The sequence below is a fragment of the Salvelinus sp. IW2-2015 genome, linkage group LG4q.1:29 (genome assembly GCF_002910315.2).
Source record: "Salvelinus sp. IW2-2015 linkage group LG4q.1:29, ASM291031v2, whole genome shotgun sequence".
NCBI lineage: Eukaryota > Metazoa > Chordata > Actinopteri > Salmoniformes > Salmonidae > Salvelinus > Salvelinus sp. IW2-2015.
The window spans coordinates 37,210,139-37,231,185 of NC_036842.1; the positions used below are offsets into that span (position 1 = coordinate 37,210,139).

Below are 21,047 nucleotides of genomic sequence, written 5' to 3' on the forward strand. Positions count from 1 at the left end.
CCTTTTCACAAAAGATAACCTTTGATTGCGGATGACATTTAGCAATTATACACACATGAAGTTGTGATAAATGTTTGTTTGATTTGTCACTGACACCGACACATAGACTAGTTGATGGGCTTCCCCCTCGAGGATTGACACAGCTAACCAGTGCCACTGTGTGAACAGACATTCTAGAGCTTTCCAAAGAGTTTCATATCAAGCTGCACAGCAGTGGAGTAGGATAGTGTAGGGGTGGAAATTACACATTCTTGAGGACATGAAACCTTGTGCTTCAGAATGCCTCTGTTTGAAGAACGTATGCACCTACCAGGCTCCAAAAGTGGTGGGTGGGGGGTTGGGGGGCTAGGGTCCCACAAACAAAAGCTATTCCCACACTCCCCACCCCAACTGAATCTGACAGATTCTGGGCCGGGGTCCCAAACCCGGTCGGACAGATGCCGCATCCRCATGCAAGAGCTTAATACGCCCAGCGTGAGTTGTTCCTTGGGACAGAATAATTGGGATTTGGATTTTATGGGGAATCAGTGCATAGTTGAACATGACCAGAAAGCATTCATCAAGAGGCCATCACGCAAATTGAGTGCATTTGACACACAGAGGTTAAAGACATTTGTGTGGTTGTCAGGCCAGCGCACTGGTGTGAAATCAATGCCAAATCACATGGAATGAGTGGCATGTCTTTAGGGAAAAGCCGTTGCTAAACACAATGAAAATGGTGAAACATTTTTTGGGACATTGGCATGGGTTTGGTGTTTCTCAGAGAAGGGCGACGACGGGGTGTCGGCTGTTGAACTTCAATTACTTTCTGAACCCAAAATAAACCTCAATGTGAGGCTTGTCACCAGAGAAAGGAGGAGAAATGTATCGTAAAGCTATAAGGAAYTTTCTGATGATGTACAATGCGTGACACAGGGTCTGCAAAATGTATATAGCTACTGCGCTAATAGCATTTTCCCACCAAAAACCAATGTACACCAAAGTAGCTGCAGCATTGTTTACATTTCAGGCTGGGAGTAGACCTACATTTATTTTCATTGGTTTTTGGCTAGAAAATACCAATATTTAGAGTTGGTRACAGCTTAGATAAACAAAATCAAAGTGTGGAGATCGCAATCTCTATTTTTCCATAGACTGTGTTCAAGCTAAGGAAACATTCAAAATGTATTTTGTAATTTGGGTGAACTATCCCTTTAAATAAATTATTATCTGCATTGAATCTTGATTGSTCTAAATTCGTTCAGTCATACTGTGTGTAGTGTAAACACAAATGTCACTTGACAGTTGTGCAATTGACCTTTTATGAACATGTTCCTAAACTTTAATGCTTGATGGTATATTTGTCACAGGAAACAAACCTGACAAAGGAATGTGGAGAATGCAGGATCTCAAACAGTCCCACAAGCCTTCCAACTATATGCCAGCTATGTGGTAGGAGTGGGGTTTTGCCCCACCTCAGGACAATGTGGTYGCGTTCATTAGTCACCAAATGGAAGAAAGTGGACTAAAACAGGCAAGAACTGCCTGGATTTGCAGTTTGTTTTCCACTTAAAAAATCAATTTCATCAAATCTCACTAGTCACATGCGCCGAATACAACAGGTGAGACCTTAAAGTGAATGCTTACTTACAAGCCTTAACCAACATGCAGTTTTGTCGAAAAATAAGTGTAAAGTAAAAATAATAATGAATTAAAGAGGAGCAGTAAAATAACAGTAGCGAGGCTATATACAGGGGGTACCGTACAGAGTCAATGTGGAGGCTATATACAGGGGTGTACGGTCAGAGTCAATGTGGAGGCTATATACAGGGTGTACCGGTCAGAGTCAATGTGGGACTATATAGCAGGGGGTACCGGTACAGAGTCAATGTGGAGGCTATATACAGGGTGTACGGTACAGAGTCAATGTGGAGGCTATATACAGGGGGTACCGATACAGAGTCAATGTGGAGGCTTATATACAGGGGTGTCCGGTAATACGAGTCAATGTGGAGGCTATATACAGGGGGTACCGATACAGAGTCATGTGGAGGCTATATACAGGGGTACCGATACAGAGTCAATGTGGAGGCTATATACAGGGGGGTACCGAACAGAGTCAATGTGGAGGCTATATCAGGGTACCGATACAGAGTCAATGTGGAGGCTATATACAGGGGGTACCGGTACAGAGTCAATGTGGAGGCTATATACAAGGGGTACCGATACAGAGTCAAATGTGGAGGCTATATACAGGGGGTACCGATCAGAGTCAATGTGGAGCTATATACAGGGGGTACCGTACAGAGTCAATGTGGAGGCTATATACAGGGTACCGGTACAGAGTAATGTGGAGGCTATAGTACAGGGGTACCGATACAGAGTCAATGTGGAGCTATATACAGGGCGTACCGATACAGATCAATGTGGAAGCTATATACAGGGGGTACCGATACAGAGTCAATGTGGAGGCTATATACAGGGGGTACCGGTACAGAGTCAATGTGGAGGCTATATACAGGGGGTACCGATACAGAGTCAATGTGTGGGGGCACTGGTTAGTCGAGGAAATTGAGGTAATATGTACATGTAGGTAGAGTTAAAGTGACYATGCATAAATAATAAACAGAGTAGCAGCAGCGTAAAAGAGGGGCCTGGGTAGCCCTTTGATTAACTGTTCAGGAGTCTTATGGCTTGGGGATAGAAGCTGTTAAGAAGCCTTTTGGACCTAGACTTGGCACTCCGGTACCGCTTGCCATGCGGTAGTAGAGATAACAGTCTATGACTAGGGTGGCTGGAGTCTTTGACAATTTTTAGGGCCTTCCTCTGACACCGCCTGGTATAGAGGTCCTGGATGGCAGGAAGCTTAGCCCCAGTGAAGTACTGGGCCATACGCATTACCCTGTGTAGTGCCTTGCAGTCGGAGGCCGAGCAGTTGCCATTCTAGGCAGTGATGCAACCAGTCAGGATGCTCTCGATGGTGCAGCTGTAGAACTTTTTGAGGATCTGACAACCCATGACAAATCTTTACAGTCTCCTGAGGGGCAATAGGTTTTGTCGTGCTCTCTTCACGACTGTCTTAGTCTGTTTGGACCATGATAGTGTGGTGGTGATGTGGACAACAAGGAACTTGAAGCTCTCAACCTGCTCCACTACAGCCCCGGCGATGAGAATGGGGGCGTGCTCGGTCCTCCTTTTCCTGTAGTCCATAATTATCTCCTTTGTCTTGATCATGTTGAGGGATAGGTTGTTATCCTGGCACCACCCGGCCAGGTCTCTGACCTCCTCCCTATAGGCTGTCTCATCRTTGTYGGTGATCAGGCCTACCACTGCTGTGTCGTCTGCAAACTTAATGATGGTGTTGGAGTCGTGCCTGGCCATGCAGTCATGGGTGAACAGGGAGTACAGGAGGGGACTGAGCATGCACCCCTGAGGGGCCCTGTGTTGAGGATCAGGGTAGCAGATGTATTGTTACCTACTCTCACCACCTGGGGGTGGCCAATCGGGAAGTCCAGTATCCAGTTGCAGAGGTAGGTGTTTAGTCCCAGGGTCCTTAGCTTAGTGATGAGCTTTGAGGGCACTATGGTGTTGAATGCTGACCTGTAGTCAATGAATAGCATTTTCACATAGGTGTTCCTTTTGTCCAGGGGTGAAAGGGCAGTGTGGAGTGCAATAGAGATTGCATCATCTGTGGATCTATTGGGGTGGTATGCAAATTGGAGTGGGTCTAGGGTTTCTGGGATAATGGTGTTGATGTGAGCCATGACCAGCCTTTCAAAGCACTTCATGGCTACAGACATGAGTGCTACGGGTTGGTAGTCATTTAGGCAGGTTACCTTAGTGTTCTTGTGCACAGGGACTATGGTGGTCTGCTTGAAACATGTTGGTATTACAGACTCAATCAGGGACATGTTGAGAATGTCAGTGAAGACACCTGCCAGTTGGTCAGCGCATGCTCGGAGCACACGTCCTGGTAATCCGTCTGGCCCTGCGGCCTTGTGAATGTTGACCTGTTTAAAGGTCTTACTCACATCGGCTACGGAGAGCGTGATCATACAGTCGTCCGGAACAGCTGATGCTCTCATGCATGCTTCAGTGTTGCTTGCCTCGAAGTTAGCATAGAAGTAATTTAGCTCGTCTGGTAGGCTCGTGTCACTARGCAGCTCGTGGCTTTGCTTCCCTTTGTCATCTGTAATAGTTTGCAAGCCCTGCCACATCCGACGAGCGTCGGAGCCGGTGTAGAACGATTCAGTCTTAGTCCTGTATGGACGCTTTGCCTGTTTGATGGTTCGTCGGAGAGCAGAGCGGGATTTCTTATAAGCGTCTGGGTTAGAGTCCCGCTCCTTGAAACGGCAGCTGTACSCTTTAGCTCAGTGTGGATGTTACCTGTAATCCATGGCTTCTGGTTGGGGTATGTACGTACGGTTACTGTGGGGACGACATAGTCGATGCACTTATTGATGAAGCCAGTGACTGATGTGGTGTACTCCTCAATGCCATCGGAAGTAACCCGGAACATATTCCAGTCTGTGTTATCAAAACAGTCCTGTAGCTTAGCATCTGCTTCATCTGACCACTACTTCAACTGACCACTTTTGCTTGTAAGCAGGAATCAGGAGGATAGAATTATGGTCGGATTTGCCAAATGGAGGGCGAGGGAGAGCTTTGTACGCGTCTCTGTGTGTGGAGTAAAGGTGGTCTAGAGGTTTTATCCTCTGGTTGCACATTTAACATGCTGGTAGAAATTAGGTAAAAYGGATTTAAGTTTCCCCGCATTAATGTCCCCAGCCACTAAGAGCACAGCCTCTGGATGGGTGTTTTCCTGTTTGCTTATGGCCTTATATAGCTCATTGACTGCGGTCTTAGTGCCAGCATCGGTTTGTGTTGGTAAATAGACAGCTACGAAAAATATAGACAAAAACTCTCTTGATAAATAGTGTGGTCTACAGCTTATCATGAGATACTCTACCCCAGGTGAGCAAAACCTTGAGACTTCCTTAATATTAGATTTTGTGCACCAGCTGTTGTTTACAAATATACACACACCACTACCCCTTGTCTTACCGGAGGCGGCTGTTCTATCTTGCCGATGCAGCGTAAAACCCGCCAGCTGTATGTTATCCATGTGTTGAAGCATAAGATATTACAGTTTTTATTGTCCCGTTGGTAGGATATTCGTGAWCGCAACATGTCTATTTTCTTATCCAATGATTGTACGTTGGCTAATAGGACTGATGGTCGAGGCAGTCGGATCCTTACAACGCACCCCGACCTACGTCCCCTATGTCTCCATCTCTTTCTCATGCGAATGACGGGGATTTGGGCCTTGACGGATGTCTGAAGTAAATCCTTCGAGTCCGACTCGTTAAAGAAAAATGATTTGTCCAGTATGAGGTGAGTAATCGCTGTCCTGATTTACAGAAGCTCTTTTTGGTCATAAGAGACAGTGGCAGAAATATTATGTAGAAAATAAGTTACAAATAACGCGAAAAAACACACACAATTGCACAATTGGTTGGGAGCCTGTAAAACAGCAGCCATMTCCTCCGGCGCCATCCATTTTCTGTTGCCCTAATGAACTTGACCGTCTTGTTTGCGCTTGGAAACCTTTGGCTTGACTACACCCCAAAGTATTTGGTCCCAGATTGAAGCAGCAACCGTGGGACTGAAGAAGATACCGTATGTGTGGTTGGTGATATGGTGTGTACTAATAGACAAAACCTGTTGCATTTGTACCTTTTGTGAACCACTGGTTGATGAAGAATGACAGTGAGGGTGACCACGGTCGCTGTGGCCCAGTCTTTTTTTAATACAAGTCATTTGTCGCTAAAGGATGCCAAGTCAGTGTTTAATCTGGTTCTACCCTAACTGAACCAACATTGTACTGTACCTGTAGCTTGGTCCTTATCCAGTAGGATGAAAACGTTTTGAAGCGGGAGGCTATATCAACTTGTCCAAAAAGAAAAAAAACACAGATTTCTGCTTTATGCTGTGTGTTGAGTGAGTTGTTACATTCCAGGGCCYGGTTTCCCAAAAGTAWCTTAARSCYACGTTCATTTTAGAGCCATATCGGATCCTATGGTTCTAATGACGAATTTACCCTTAAACTGCTTTTGAGAAACCGGGCCCTGGACATTTGTAAAACCTGTGAAATGTSTCACAATTACCTTTCTCACTACAGTTGGGTATTAATCCCACTCTTGAGTTTGTACYTCAGACTAGAAAAGCCTTTGTCATTTGAGGGTTGTTGTTAGTAATTGGCTGAGGGTACAGTTTTACAGTTATTTTTTAAATCGCATCTGACAATATAATGGTAAACATCAAAATTCCATCTATAGAAAAGTTAGCGGTCATACGCACATCCTTAATTAGGTGCTGGTGGAAAATAGGGTTAGGGTTGTAGAGAATCGAAGGACCATGAATGTAATAAGAGACCTTAGGTGCTGGCTAAAGGCTGGTAGCAACCACTACAGAATGTCTGTAGAGTTTAATGGAAGAAGATGTCCACATTCACACATCACACACACATCTGACCACTCACAGTTCAGATAACTGAGAGTCATGCACAGTGAGAACTGACATTAACTATGTGGTTCTGAAAGGAAAGAGGAGAAAGAAAACTTAGGCTATAGCGCTGCTATATTATGAATGACATGGCTGTATAAACTAGCACAGGTAAGTATATAACAGCAAGGGCTATATACTACAGCAGGTATAAGGCCTAGTCACATGGTATCATGTTTCAGGTAAGACCCAAATGCAGACTGTGTTGAAGTAACAATGCGTATTACAGCAACAGGGGCAGGCAAATGACAGGTCAAGTCAGACAGAGGTTGGTAATCCAGAGTAGTGGGGCAAAGGTACAGGACGGCAGGCAGGCTCAGGGTCAGGGCGGGCAGAAAAGGTCAAAACTGAGAAAAACTGGAAGAATCAATAGACAGGAACAGAGGGAAAAGCGCTGGTAGGCTTGACAAAAAACAAAACAAAACCAACTGGTATAAATACCCAGGGGATAATGGAGAAAATGGGCGACAGCTGGAGGGGGGTGGAGACAAGCACAAGGACAGGCGAAACAGATCAGGGCGTGACACATGGCAATAGACTGGCAAACACCCTACTGGACTTCTAAACCTGAAACTCAGGCAAATGTGCTCAAATAAACATTACAGTAATGTTAAAATGTATACATAATATAATTACAATGAGCATGAGTGATATATATATATATATAGAATAGAAAACAACCTAGCACCATAAATGAGCAATGCTTAGAAACTGCTAATCGCTAACAGCCATGCTAAAATGCTAATGCATTCCAATGCAAAATGCTAACGGTACTGCTAACGCTAGTGGGAGCGTGAGCTAGCTAACAAGCTCAACACATGGTAATTGTACACAATAAACCACAAAACTTAGCTCCACATAACATGACACAGATCTCAAGGCACTTACGTTTAGATGCACGCACAATTAAACATGAGACATACAGGGATTCAGTACACAGGAGGAAAAGTTCAGCAGGAGGGAAAACTGTGGAAGTGCTCATCAGGATGGGGAAAGCATGTTTCTGACCACACAGCGTGCTTTGAAATCAACAACAAAGGGCAGCAAGGGTAAACAGTCACTGAGAGGAATGACATAAATACTTGTGGTCATTCAGAGAGGAAGAMATGTAGACCAGAAGGCCTGTCTTTTGGTTTACCTGGCCGCCCCGTCACAAAAGGTGCTTGAGGTCACCAGACCAGGGCGAATGATACTGTGGAGGCCAGTGCAGGCTGTGAAGCAGCGCTGGAAGAGGGGAGCCAACAAGATGCAGTGGTGGATCCGGTGACGGCTGCCCCCTCTGCCTAGGAATAGGCAACAGGAGTACCTCAATGGTGAAGGCTTATAAGACCCCCAGGGGAGGAGCAGGAGTCCTATTGACCCCTGGCAAGGTGTCAGTTGAAGACACCAGGACTGGAAACTGCAGGGCCACAGCGGCAGATATAATTACAGTGACCTAAACATCGATATTACGAAATTCATTATTATGTTTCTCATAAACATATAAGTTAAATTGTCATGTTTATTTAGTATGTTCACAGTATAAAGTTCTTAAGAAGTTGAAGCACCTATTGAATAAATTAAAATAAAGGTAAATGAACACAAATGCATCAAGGTAACCTGCCTAAATGAATATCGCCCCGTAGCACTCACATCATTAATTTTAAGGAATTAACATGGTTCAGACACACCCACACAGTTGTGAAACTGTCTCTTATACACATCTAGATGTGTATAAGAGACAGGTCCAAGGGAGACTGTTCTCTCTGCTACCGCACAGCAAGCGGTACCAGTGCACCAGGTCTGGAACCAACAGGACCCCGAAAAGATACCCCACAAGCCATAAGACTGCTACCGCTTACACATCTGTCTCTTATACACATCTAGATGTGTATAAGAGACAGCACACACACACACACACACACACACACACACACACACACACACACACACACACACACTTTCACACTCACCACATACGCTGCTGCTACAGCTCAGTCTATTGTCTATCCTGTTACTGTCACGCCCTGGCTATAGAGAGGTTTTTTATTCTCTATTTTGGTTAGGCCAGGGTGTGACTAGGGTGGGCAGTCTATGTTCTTTTTTCTATGTTGTTGGTTTTCTATGTGTTTGGCCTGGTGTGGTTCCCAATCAGAGGCAGCTGTCTATCGTRGTCTCTGATTGGGAGCCATACTTAGGTAKCCTGTTTTCCCATTTTGTGTTGTGGGTGATTCATTTCTGTTTAGTGTGTGTTGCACCTGACGGAGCTGTTTCGGTTGTCACTTGTTGTTTTTGCTTTTTAGTGTTCAGTTTCTATTAAACATGACGAACACTTACCACGCTGCGTTTTGGTCTTCACCTTCTTCCGACGACAGCCGTTACAGTTGCCTAGTCAGTTTACCCCTACCTATATGTACATAGCTACCTCAATGACCTCGTACCCCTGCACATCGACACAGTACTGGTACTCCCTGTATATAGCCATGTTATTTTTTACTCGTTATTGTTATTCATTATTTACTGTGTATTTATTCCTCATGTCACTATTTATATTGTATATGTTTTCTATTTAACTCTGCATTGCTGGAAAAGGGCCCGTAAGTAAGCATTTCATTGTTAGTCTACACCTGTTGTTTACAAAGCATGTGACAAATAACATTTAATTTGATTCTACCCTGTCAATGATCAAACGATGACACCTTTGTAAGCCTCAATGACCAAAGCAACCCTGGTATAAATTACCATGAGTGAGGAGGTGTGGACATGTTTCATGTGTTCAGGCCCACGTGAGCAGGACGTGTAGAAGCTACAGGAAGTCTGAGTGGCTATGAATAGCGCTTGGTGATGGATTGAATCCACATTGACAGGAAATTGTTTTCTCCCCAGGGCTCAAAGATCCACTCTGCTCTCTGTTTTTTTAGAAAGAAAATACCCTGCTTGCCCAACTACCGGTTTCTGGGAAAACAAAACTTTTTTGCTGAGTTTGCACGCTCAAAATCACAGTCTGAAACGGTCCATGTTCAAGAGTTTCTGATTGTTATATCAAGATAGCTCGGCATTGACTTTCATGTTTGTGAAATCCCTGAATATCATGCACTATAGGTCATAATAGCACATACTATTCATACATAAAAGCATTTGGTGTAACCTACATGTAATGTACTTTGAATCAAGAAGAACAATCCCTTTATATCAAGAGGAAAACCATATCAATGGTTTCATTTGAGGGCTGATATTTTCAACAATGTACATGACATGAATACAGTGAAGGGGAAAAGTACTGTATTTCCAAATAAGAATATACTTCACATGATGTGGGTTTGTGTTGAAGCCTTCAAGCCCAATATTTMTTTGCTGTTAGGACCTTAAACTCAATTGTGCCATTACATAACTTGAATAACAAAAGATAGATTCAGGGGGACATGCAATTTGCAGGTTCACAAAGCTGACACTCTGCCCAGACCAACGGTTGCCCTAGAAAAAGAGGAACACACTGAACTGGTTGGTCATGGCCAGAGACCTCCCTGGTGCTTTGGGACAATCTCTGCAGTTTATACTGATAAGTAAATATCAGAACAGAACAGAAATAATTATATTACTAGTTATAAGTTCTGTTTGTTTTGTTCATTTATGTAGGCCTAAGGCTAAACCATATAACAACAATCTTTATTCAAAGTATTTATGTGTTCAATGTAGACCTATGTTTGTTTTACTCAGTCATTTATGAAACTTCCAGTTAGTAGGCCAAATTTCCCATCAGTTTACAACCTTTACAAGCACGTGTTCATTATTAAGTGTTTCTTGTTTTTTATTGGTTGAGATTATTGGTGGCTAATAGACAGGTGTTTTTACTGCGCTAAATAGCTCATTTTAAATAGAGCTGTGTTGTTTACACAGGCAGCACAATTCTGATATKTTGCCTAATTATTGGCAAAAGAGCAGATCTGATTAGTGAAAAGACCAATTAGTGCAAAAACGCTCAGAATTGAGTTGCCTGTGTAAATGCAGCATTTTTGTGCCAGTTTTGTGTTCTGTTTCATGTATTTTAACCTGAGTGTTCCCTGGGTGTGTTTTCAGCTACCAATGGTTTGTAGTTATGTATGGTTTAACTTTCTCTGCAGTTTTTAAATACATCTAAAATAAAACAAAGAACTTTATTCTGATTCATAATTTTAAGCGTGTTGATGTGGTATCACATGCTGCCTGTAACAGGAGTCACGTATCATTTATTGTCGATCTTATTTTGAGAGATTTGGACCTTGCGTAAAGTTGCGCAAAATACGCCAACTGAAGCGCATTTTACGGTCGAATGTAAACACCACGGTTCTCTCGCTCCTCCCTCCCGACCATCCCCCAATGCCCTCCACTCCCTCTTCATAGAACCTAATAAGTGATAAACTCCGTGACTGAAAATGGCGACGGCGGGGAGCCGGACCTCGTCGTCAGGAATATATGAGTCGAATAACAGCACAAACGTTGAAAGCGGTTTTCAAGGAAATTCAAGCAGTCACGGTAAGGCGAAGAGTAGTACCGGGGAAAACTCACAATGGAGACGTAAAGATCTACGCAAAGTCCGAAGTGTGGATCTGGATAAACCTGAGTCGCTGCTCCTGTCTCCTGAGACTGGGACGGCTCCGATATCAGCGCAGCTTCACTTCTTGTCCATTTCCTCGCCTGGTGCGGTCCAGGCTACTTTATTACAGAAAACACCCCACATTCAGCAGAGCAACTCACTAACTGATCACCCTCTCTCGGATAAAACGACTAATAGTTTGTCTACAGCCGCTCAGGAATTGTTGAAAACTTCTTTCAAAAACAGCAGCGACCATCTCAGTCCGGATAATGGTGCAACCGTAACTTCAATAGAAGTTAATACTACACAAAATAGGTAAGCTGTACATACAAGATTGACTCTCAGTGCATGGATTGTTTGATAATCGTTATACTTTTTATCTTGTTGGTTGGATTCTGTCAGTTGCARACATAGCTAGTTACTTTGTTGCACAGTTATATATTAATTTGTGAGATTTCCTCGTCTTGGCGCACGTTTCAATCAGTTTTTGAAACTTGCAATAGCGATTTATGAAATACAAGTGCGTGTTTACTGTAAGCATCGTTTTTATTGGTTTATAAATAAATAATTAATAATGGTTATGGGTCTTAATGTAGGCTTTTTCAAAAGTATAGGTCAAAATTTCAAAGACCAGAGAATTCAAGGTCGGTAATTCTCCAACTTGTAACACATTTTATTTGTCACATGCTCTGAATACAACAGGTGTAGTAGACCTTACCGTGACATGCTTACTTACGAACCCTCGTGTAGAAGGACCGTTTGTGTAGGCTATGTGTCATTTGGAAGTAGAGTCAGAAGTGTCTATTTACAGACGTGCCACGGTCAGCAGTACTAGGTTGCACTACCAATAGGTTTTCTGAGAGTAAGACATTTAAACGTCATCACGTTACACATAGAAAAACACATGTGAAAAAGCAGCTAATATTTTAACGGAATTGTTTTTATTATTAAAAAGTTCATGGTGAAAGAAATTCTGTGTGACCTCACAGTAGGTCAAGTACTTCAAGCAGGTATCCCAATTCTGCTGTTTTTCCATTTATAGAACATCCTTTGTTATGCACTGTTCTACAATTCAAATTCATTGGTTGTCCTGTGTACACAGTTCAAACGCAGTTCTGTAACGGTTGCTATTAAAAATCAGCCAACTTCTATATATTTTCTTTTGTGAGTAGTGTTTAACAATCAACATCTTTGTGTCCATTATTTTTATTTATTTAACTAGGCAAGTCAGTTAAGAACAAATTATTATTTACAATGACGGCCTACCGGGAAACAGTGGGTTAACTGCCTTGTTCAGGAGCAGAACGACAGATTTTACCTTGTCAGCTCAGGGATTTGATCCAGCAACCTTTCGGTTACTGGCCCAACGCTCTAACCGCTAGGCTACCTGGTTCAAGGTGGGGTGGGTATTCTCCTAAACTAACATGGAATTGTTTTAAGATGGTCATACCATSGATCATTTAGCTATTTGATTGATRATTTTAGGACCCCTGTAAGTATCAAACAAAATATTTAAAATGCTTTTGATCAAATATTTAATTTGGCCTTTACTGCTATAGCCCATAGAAACGCATTGAATAACACATTCATCAATGGCAAAACAGACACAAGGTTTTGAAGTGTCTGTCCTATGTCTAGGAGATATAAGAAATCTCAGCAAAAATGTAATTTTTTTGGACACATTTAACCACCATCGTGTTCGTGAGAGTCTTCCCTTTCCATAGTGGAGTCATATTAGTTTATAGCCCAAACGGTTCGGACRCTACAGACAGAAGTTGGCACATTGGCGGTACCGACTTCAAACAGGTTGTGGGGGTTGTAGAGCAGAACGGAGAACACCATCGTGGTGGTCATAGTTAGTAGGCCAAACCATTCAGATGTTACAGACATTTTTGTGAGAACAATTTTGGTGATGTCCCCTGGTTTGACAAACAGCACTGTTAAAACTAGCAGATTTTGATGGGGATTTTTGTATTATGTTAAATAGATTGCTGCACGGGTGCGTCAATAGACTCTTAAGGATTAATGATTGACAGGTGTATTGACAGGCAGCCCAATTCTATTTTCAGATCTTTTCACATCAGCTCTTTTTCAGAGCTAAACTGATTGGTCAAAAGACCTATTAGTGAAAAAAAAAAAAAATATCAGACTTGGGCTTCCTTTCTCAACACAGCCATATAGCGCAAAGATCAGCCCGGGATGAATGACAGCTTTTTAGAAAGGAAAGATTGTGAGATGAGAATTTGTTGCAACATGAGACATTGGCTTTTGGAACGGTACAGATAATGAAAGATGAATAGGACGTTGAAAGCTAAAGAAATGGATGGAAAGAGAGCTGGATTCCATTGTGGYGTTTCTTGTCCGGGATAATGGGCTAAGGCAAACCATCAGTATCCCCTCACCGCACAAAGGTAAAATTCCAACAAACTGAACTCCACTGTTGGACCTCAGAGGCCCAAGCCCTTTTCTGCACACAGTAGTTTCTCGGTTGAACTTTACTCCTCTCTCTACTGATCTTTGGGCCAATGAAATATAGAGACAATAATGAATGTTAAGTATATATTATACCCTTTTTCATTTAGTAGAGCAAGACATCACAAGCCAAACCCATAATTGGCATATTTTATTTAGGGAGGCATCATCATTGTGTCAATGGCTTGCAGGGACTTGCATTACAGAAAGCATACAAGTAAACACAATCCCATGTCAGATATTTTATTACACTTAAAAACTGATGAATGCTGAAGAAGTTGAGTGAAATATCTTAGTCGTGAGTTTGTCAGAGTTTACATAGATATGCACTACATGACCAAAAGTGTGTGGACATCTGCTCATCGAACATCTCATTACAAAATCATGGGCATTAATATGGAGTTGGTTCCCCTTTGCTGCTATAACAGCCTCCACTCTTCTGGGAAGGCTTTCCACTAGTTGTTGGAACATTGCTGCGGGGACTTTCTTCCTTCCATTCAGCCACAAGAGCATTAGCGAGGTCGGKCACTGATGTTGGGCGTTTAGGCCTGGCTCGCAGTTGGCGTTCCAATTYATCCCAAAGGTGTTCGATGGGCTCTGTGCAGGCCAGTCAAGTTCTTCCACACCGATCTCGACAAACCATTTCTGTATGGACCTCGCTTTGTGCACAGGGGCATTGTCATGCTGAAACAGGAAAGGGCGTTCCCCAAACTGTTGCCACAAAGTTGGAAGCACAGAATCGTCTAGAATGTCATTGTATGCTGTAGCGTTCAGATTTCCCTCCACTGGAACTAAGGGGCCTAGCCCGAACCATGAAAAACAGCCCCAGACCAATATTCCTTCTCCACCAAACTTTACACTTGGCACAATGCATTGCGGCAAGTAGCATTCTCTTGGCATCCGCCAAACCCAGATTAGTCTGTCGAACTCGGCAATGGAAACCAATTTCATGAAGCTCCTGACGAACAGTTCTTGTGCTGACGTTGCTTCCAGAGGCAGTTTGAAACTCGGTAGTGAGTGTTGCAACTGAGGACAGACRATTTTTCGGCGGTTCTGTGAGCTTGTGTGGCCTACTGCTTCGCGGCTGAGCCGTTGTTGCTCCTAGACGTTTCCACTTCACAATAACAGCGYTCACAGTTGACCAGGGCAGAAATTTGACTAACTGACTTGCTGGAAAAGTGCCATCCTATGACGGTGCCACATTTGAAAGTCACTGAGCTCTTCAGTAAGGCCATTCTACTGCCAATGTTTGTCTATAGAGATTGCATAGATGTGTGCTCGATTTTTATACAGCAACGGGTGTGGCGGAAATGGCTGAATCCACTAATTTGAARGGGTGTCCACATACTTTTGTGTATATAGTGTAGTTTCAATAYTAGCCATAATTAGGCTAATGCTCAGGCAAATGCCTTTAGGCTTCCACATCCTATTGAAATGCTCTAGCTGGACACATTGTGCTTTCAAGGAAGGCTGGTTTGTTGTACTCCACCCCAGCACTCACATATTGTAGAAGCCACATCGTGATTTTGAGTCGGATAAAGCGAAACGCCTCGGTTTGCATCAGCAAACTGAATCACTCACTGACATGTTGCCTCAGAGCGTCATTGAGTTTTGTGGAGCTATTCGTAGCTGTTTTGTCCTCTCTGAACAACCCTTGCTGGTAGGAGATGAGCCATCCGACAGGTGTTGCTGACGTTTCAAAAAGCAGGTGTGTTAAGTCAGAACCTYGTTGACTACTCGTAAACAGTCTTACTGACGAGAGATCAAAAGAGAATTTAGTCCAACGTCTCTTTCTCCTCTGGCTGACACGGTTTCTTAGGATTTAAATCATTCAAAGGCCTGGATTGCCTCTTCCCTTGCTATCTACAGTGACGGTTACACATTAAGGTCAGATGTTTCTTTGAACTCTATTTGTATGCTTCACACTAACTTCAGGGAAGACTCGATTGGGCACACTGAATGTCTCATGTCTCGCAAGGTCCCTTATTTAAAGATGCACTATGCAGAAATCGCTCCTCCATTTCCTGGTTGCAAAAATTCTAATACTTCACTTMATTTCAGTTTGTGACAAAACCAAGCAATATTTAGTGTAGAKAATCATTGTACCATTTAAACCACTGTGAAATATATTTTCCATAACCCAATTTTTTACATTTTCAGCTGTTTGAAGCTGRTGTACAAAACGGAAAGTAAAATACGCAAAAACWAAACTTAAGAACGGGAAGCATAGAAATCGTGCACATAGAACATATCTATCGCTTCTTAGACTTGCTTTCAATGAGAATGAMAGATCTATAACTCACATTTMTATGTGAATKTTGGTCCATATTGCAGCTTTAATTCATAGAGGCCTAATCAAAGTTAGTATCTGAGGGAGATGATATAATGGTAGGTACGATACAGTATGTGGCCTACCTTTTTTGGAGGAGTTTCATGGCTTCACCGTGTATGTTGTATTATTTATCCAGTTGGTGCCCTACATATCCTGTCTACATTGTGAGGTTGAGGTCTAATGGAGGAGAGAAGCTATCACTTGCACTGCCTAGGGCCAGAACATCCCCCAACCACGTCCTCAGCAGGTCACTCAAACAAGAAAAGCTGCACCTCCATTGGCTTTTCGTCCATATTTTCTCAGCTTGGCCATTTTAAGTTATTGGAGCTCTTGCTTGGCTCTGTGCTATGTTTACAATGAAACTGGACACAATTCACCAGGGCCTTAACCTCAACTGACCAGTTGGCACTTGAAAGGCTGATGGGAGTGGAACCTGACTATTGTGCTTTTTGCTTCTGAAGGACAGAAGTTTCCTTTGGAAAAGAAGAAGCTGGTATGTGGCCAATGGGTGTTCCCTACCCACGGGGTCGCAATTAATTTGTTTGCATTTCCAGCGGATGTGGCAGGAGTTCTGACGTTGTGGTTTACAGTAGACCGACAGTCTGATGCAGGATAAGATATGGCCCCCCTGGAAAAGTGTATGCCGTACCATCATGTGTCCAGGCACTCTGCGTTGCGTCGTGCWTAAGGACTTAAATATACCACGGCTGTCATCRTCAGCATTCAGGGCTCGACTAACCCAGTTTATAAAGTAGCCTATATCTTGTACTGTAGTTGTCGTTTTGATTAGTGTTTGTACACCTCGTTTTAAACTCCTCATAACCTTGGCTGGTAGCTTKTATTCTTAACTGCACAAAACTCCTTGCAATTATCGGCAGTCACATCAGACCAGCGGTAATTTGTGAAGCACACTTCCCTTGGACTACACCCCTTCCAAAAATCACTAAGTAGACATTTCTGGGAGAGAAAAAAAATTAGCCGGAAAATCCCCTCTCTGTGCACATTGCTTAGGATCCATAATTGAGAGTTTCCTGAAGTAATTTCATCTCGCATTTTATTTAGCTGATGGTGTTCCGGGCTTAGGTTTCAAACACAGCTTGACTTAATTGTCTTGAGGTGGCRATGTTGAAGAGTTCAAGAAATATTTGGGCTTAAGTCATGTTTGTCTTCAGTCGTTTTCAGCCTGGGGGGCATCATGTCATTAACATCTTGTTATCCTGTCATCGTGATAGAATGAGTCATCGTGGCTCCAACACTGGGATGGTCACTGAACAGCTGGGGGGAGCGGCTGTTTTGGAGTCAGATTAGTAGCTTGTTAACATCTGGATGCCCAATGACTCCATGGGTGAAGTAGAGGGAAAGCCTATGTAGTACAAACCCCATGGCCTTTCAAAGAGTATGACCTGACATCATCTCAACGACTAACTGTGGATGTCAGTATAGTCATACGGAAAAATGACACCAGCATGGTTGTGTTTTCTAGAAAGAGCTGCAAATGTTCACTTCAGACTGTTAACCTATACAGAAAGTCCAGGACCATGGTAAGGTCAATGCTCATCAACCAAAGTTCTAGATAGGGCTGGGACGGTACCAGTGTTGCGATTATGTTATCCATGTCAAAAATGAAAACACGAAGCAGATCCAGGTCTTTGGTCCGTTTAAAAACCTGCTGTATGTAAAACATTGTCGTTATAGCTTGTTAAATAAATACATGTGACTCWGGATGACAACACAATGATGAACAAACATGAACACAATGTTTGTTTCCAACATTAGGGATGTTTTCCTRAAGAAGTTMCATCCGCTTCGTGTTTTGTTTCCTTGCCACGATACTAAGGAGTATGGCGATACTGGTGTCGTCACGGCTCTAGTTCTGGATCTTCCAAAGTCATGAAAGTTGTGGAGAGTGGTCCTAGGGATCAGTTTCTTATCTATCATATGTTGTTAACGTCAGCTCCTTTGACATTGAGGGGAGAAGGGACCAGACCAGAGGATCTTCTCTGTATGCGCTTACTGTCCAGTGTTAAATGCAGGGTCGGCAAAGTAGCGTTTGAGTGTAAAATGCAACACTTTACTTCCCGGGGATAGTACGGAGCCTTTGGAGTCAAGGGGAGCCACCGATCTCCTCCCACCGAATCACATGACTAGTGTTGAGTGCTTTGATCTGGTCATCCAGAACTGGTTTGACCGCAGCCCCTATGTCCACTGCCAACTCCACCATCAAGGTATGTTAAAAGGCGCTATGTTTATGTTTTGTGGAGGAGGAGGCCGCAGACAGATCGGTTTTCAATGACTCAGCGTAGCTCTCAACTGTTTTAGTTTTCACTGAATCATTTTAATCCAAGGATTTGGATTTTCCAGACTGAGATTTTTTTGCAGAGAGACGATTMGTTTTACTAGTATTTCTTTGACAGATGTTCACATTTCAATATATTGCCTTGTTTATACTTCTTCTAGTATCTAGAGGGAAACACGTCTGTTTTTCAGGGTTTGATTCAGAGCTGTTCTAACCTGTACATTTTATAGTGATGGACKTGACATTTTTAATCATACAAACAACGCAACTTTGAGTCCGACACTGAAAAGTAGCTCTCACTGTTATCCATTCCATAAAACTCCTGGCCAAGGTTCAAGACTTKCCTGGCTAAATGCAAAGATTTTATAAAGGTAACATGGCAATGTTTATAACGAGCAGTTACTTCAAGACTGGAGCAGCCCGAAGCATCTGAAATGCACTGTTGCTAGGCAGACCAGGGGCTGGAATGCTCTCAAATTCTATTCTTCACATGGGGGGGTCAGAAGCCAGCTTTTGTCCTTCTCCAACTCGTTCTGAAAATGCCTAATGCTATTTGTGATAATTGGTATATGATTTAAGACAGGGAAGCCCATACTATTGTGTTCACAGAAAACACATGTCTCACGCTCGACGTGTGGGGCGCTACGGCATCATCAGCATGAACGACGATTGCTGGATAATGTTTGACTGTGGTTTTGGAACAGAAAGGGTGTTCTTAGAAGCCCATGCATCTTTGAAATGGATTTGGGGGCAAATGTCTTTTGTTTTAATGGCTGTCTTTTAACCAAGACCTTACCTGATAGCCGTTGGGTTTCCCATGGTAATGTGTCGTTGAGAGGGGGGGGCCTAGTTGTAGGTCTGTTTTCTATGGCCCTGCCCCAGTGGGTTGTGGGTTRGCCCTGGACTCCAGAGGGTTGGAGGCTGGGTTTGACTGTTTTGTCTAACCAGCCTGCCTGGGCCYCTCCACGTTCACCAGAACTGGCTGTTTAAAGCCCGGGGTTAGCTCAACACTCAGAGCTGGAGGCCACTAACAAAAGGCCCGGATATTTCCATCCCCATTAGGCGTGTGAGCAGGCCTAGGGGTCCCCTCCCAGATTCTGTTTAGTTAGCAGCAGGACGAGGCAAGCTGGACATGTGAAAAGTAAACACATGGGTCCCTGCCTAATCAGGGCCAGATTACCAGTTAAAACAACGGGTCTCCTGCAGGCCCTCCGTATATGCATTCAACACATAGCCAACATACACACAGACATCGATGTGTACACACACACACTTTCACATGACGTGTTCTGAAAACAGACCTCCAAAAATCATACGTCGCTAACACTACACACGACTTCAAAGTTGAAGCAGCAAGTAAGTAGGAGTATGATATACACTGAACAAAAATATAAACRCAACATGTAAAGTATTGGTTCCATGTTTCATGAACTGAAATAAAGGTCCCAGAAATTGTCCACACGCACMWWGCTTATTTCTCTAAAATGTTGTGCACAAATTTGTTTACATCCCTGTTAGTGAGCATTTTCTCCTTTGCCAAGATAATCCATCCACCTCACAGGTGTGGCATATCAAGAAGCTGATTAAACAGCATGATCATTACAGGTGCACCTTGTGCTGGGGACAAAAGGCCACTCTAAAATGTGCAGTTTTGTCACACCACACAATGCCACAGATGTCTCAAGTTTTGAGGCAGCGTSCAATTGGCATGCTGACTGCAGGAATGTTCACCAGAGCTGTTGCCAGAKMATTTAATGTTAATTTCTCTACCWTAAGARTATTTCTGTCTGTAATAAAGCTCTTTTGTAGGGAAAAACTCATTCTGATTGGCTAGATTAGGGCCTAATTTATTTCWATAGACTGATTTCCTTCTGTGAGCTGTAACTCTGTAAAGTCGTTGAAATTGTTGCATGATGCGTTATATATTTGTTCAGTATGTTATTGGAGTGTTCTAGAGGCTTATGGGGGTGAGAAGGGCTATCTTGAATGCTGATAAAGAATGCATGGCTTGTAGTTTTGGTTGAATATTTTCCAGAAGGTGGGGTCAAGGACAGCTAAATATTGACCAGTGCCTCTGCCRATTAGCTGCCAAGCTCCTAACAACATTCTGTTCATGTATTGCTCCACGTCTTTCTTCTGCTGATGTGCTAATGTATAGTGGCAGAGAAACAAACCAGTTGTGCAATCTCTGTTCCTCCCAAAGCAGTTTTACATGTCCATTTATGCATCGTATGAGGACCTTGCTTTGAATTTGCTGTGTTAAAATAACGTCCCCTGGCTGGCATGTTCAGCTCGGGCGGCCCTCCCATTTGTTACAGTCAAAGCTGTTTTTGGAAGGGCTCAGAAATGTTTACTTAGCCACGCCTTTCTTCCACCGTGCGTTCATCCGGGCAGCTGCCTTGGCCTCCACACACTCCCCCAGGGTCACTGTTCCACACTTGTTTTCCTTTTGTCTTTCTTTGTGCTTTTCAGGTCAAGTTGTTTTTGTTTCAAGCCATGTTTCCTCAAGCAGCTGAAAACGCTGGCATGTGCCTGGCTGAATGCAGCCGTATTCACCGTTTTGCCCTCGTCGGAGTATCCCTGCCCTTCGACCACAGCCATGGTAGCACTTTTATTCAACGTTCCACGAGACAGTTTGAATGAGTCTCGGAAGAGATTACGTCAGTGGAGGCTGCTGAGGGGGAGGGACGGCTCCTAATAATGGTTGGAACTGMGCGAATGGACTGGCATCAAACACATGGAAACCATGTGTTTGGCGCATTTGATMCCATTCCACAGATTTCGCTCCAGCCATAACCATGTGCCTGTTCTCCCCAATTTAAGGTTTCACCAACCTCCTGTGGACTACATGT

The 21,047-nt window shown here is 43.3% G+C and overlaps 1 protein-coding gene across 1 annotated transcript in view; it reads left to right on the top strand.

Annotated features, from left to right (window-relative positions):
• The first annotated feature begins 10,896 nt into the window (after positions 1 to 10,896).
• The window catches only part of map3k1 (mitogen-activated protein kinase kinase kinase 1, E3 ubiquitin protein ligase), a 67,283-nt gene continuing 57,132 nt past the window's right edge, over positions 10,897 to 21,047 (top strand). The window contains 1 exon segment of the mRNA XM_070442898.1: positions 10,897 to 11,410. Within this exon segment, the coding sequence (XP_070298999.1) occupies positions 10,935 to 11,410 (476 nt within the window). The 5' untranslated portion in view covers positions 10,897 to 10,934.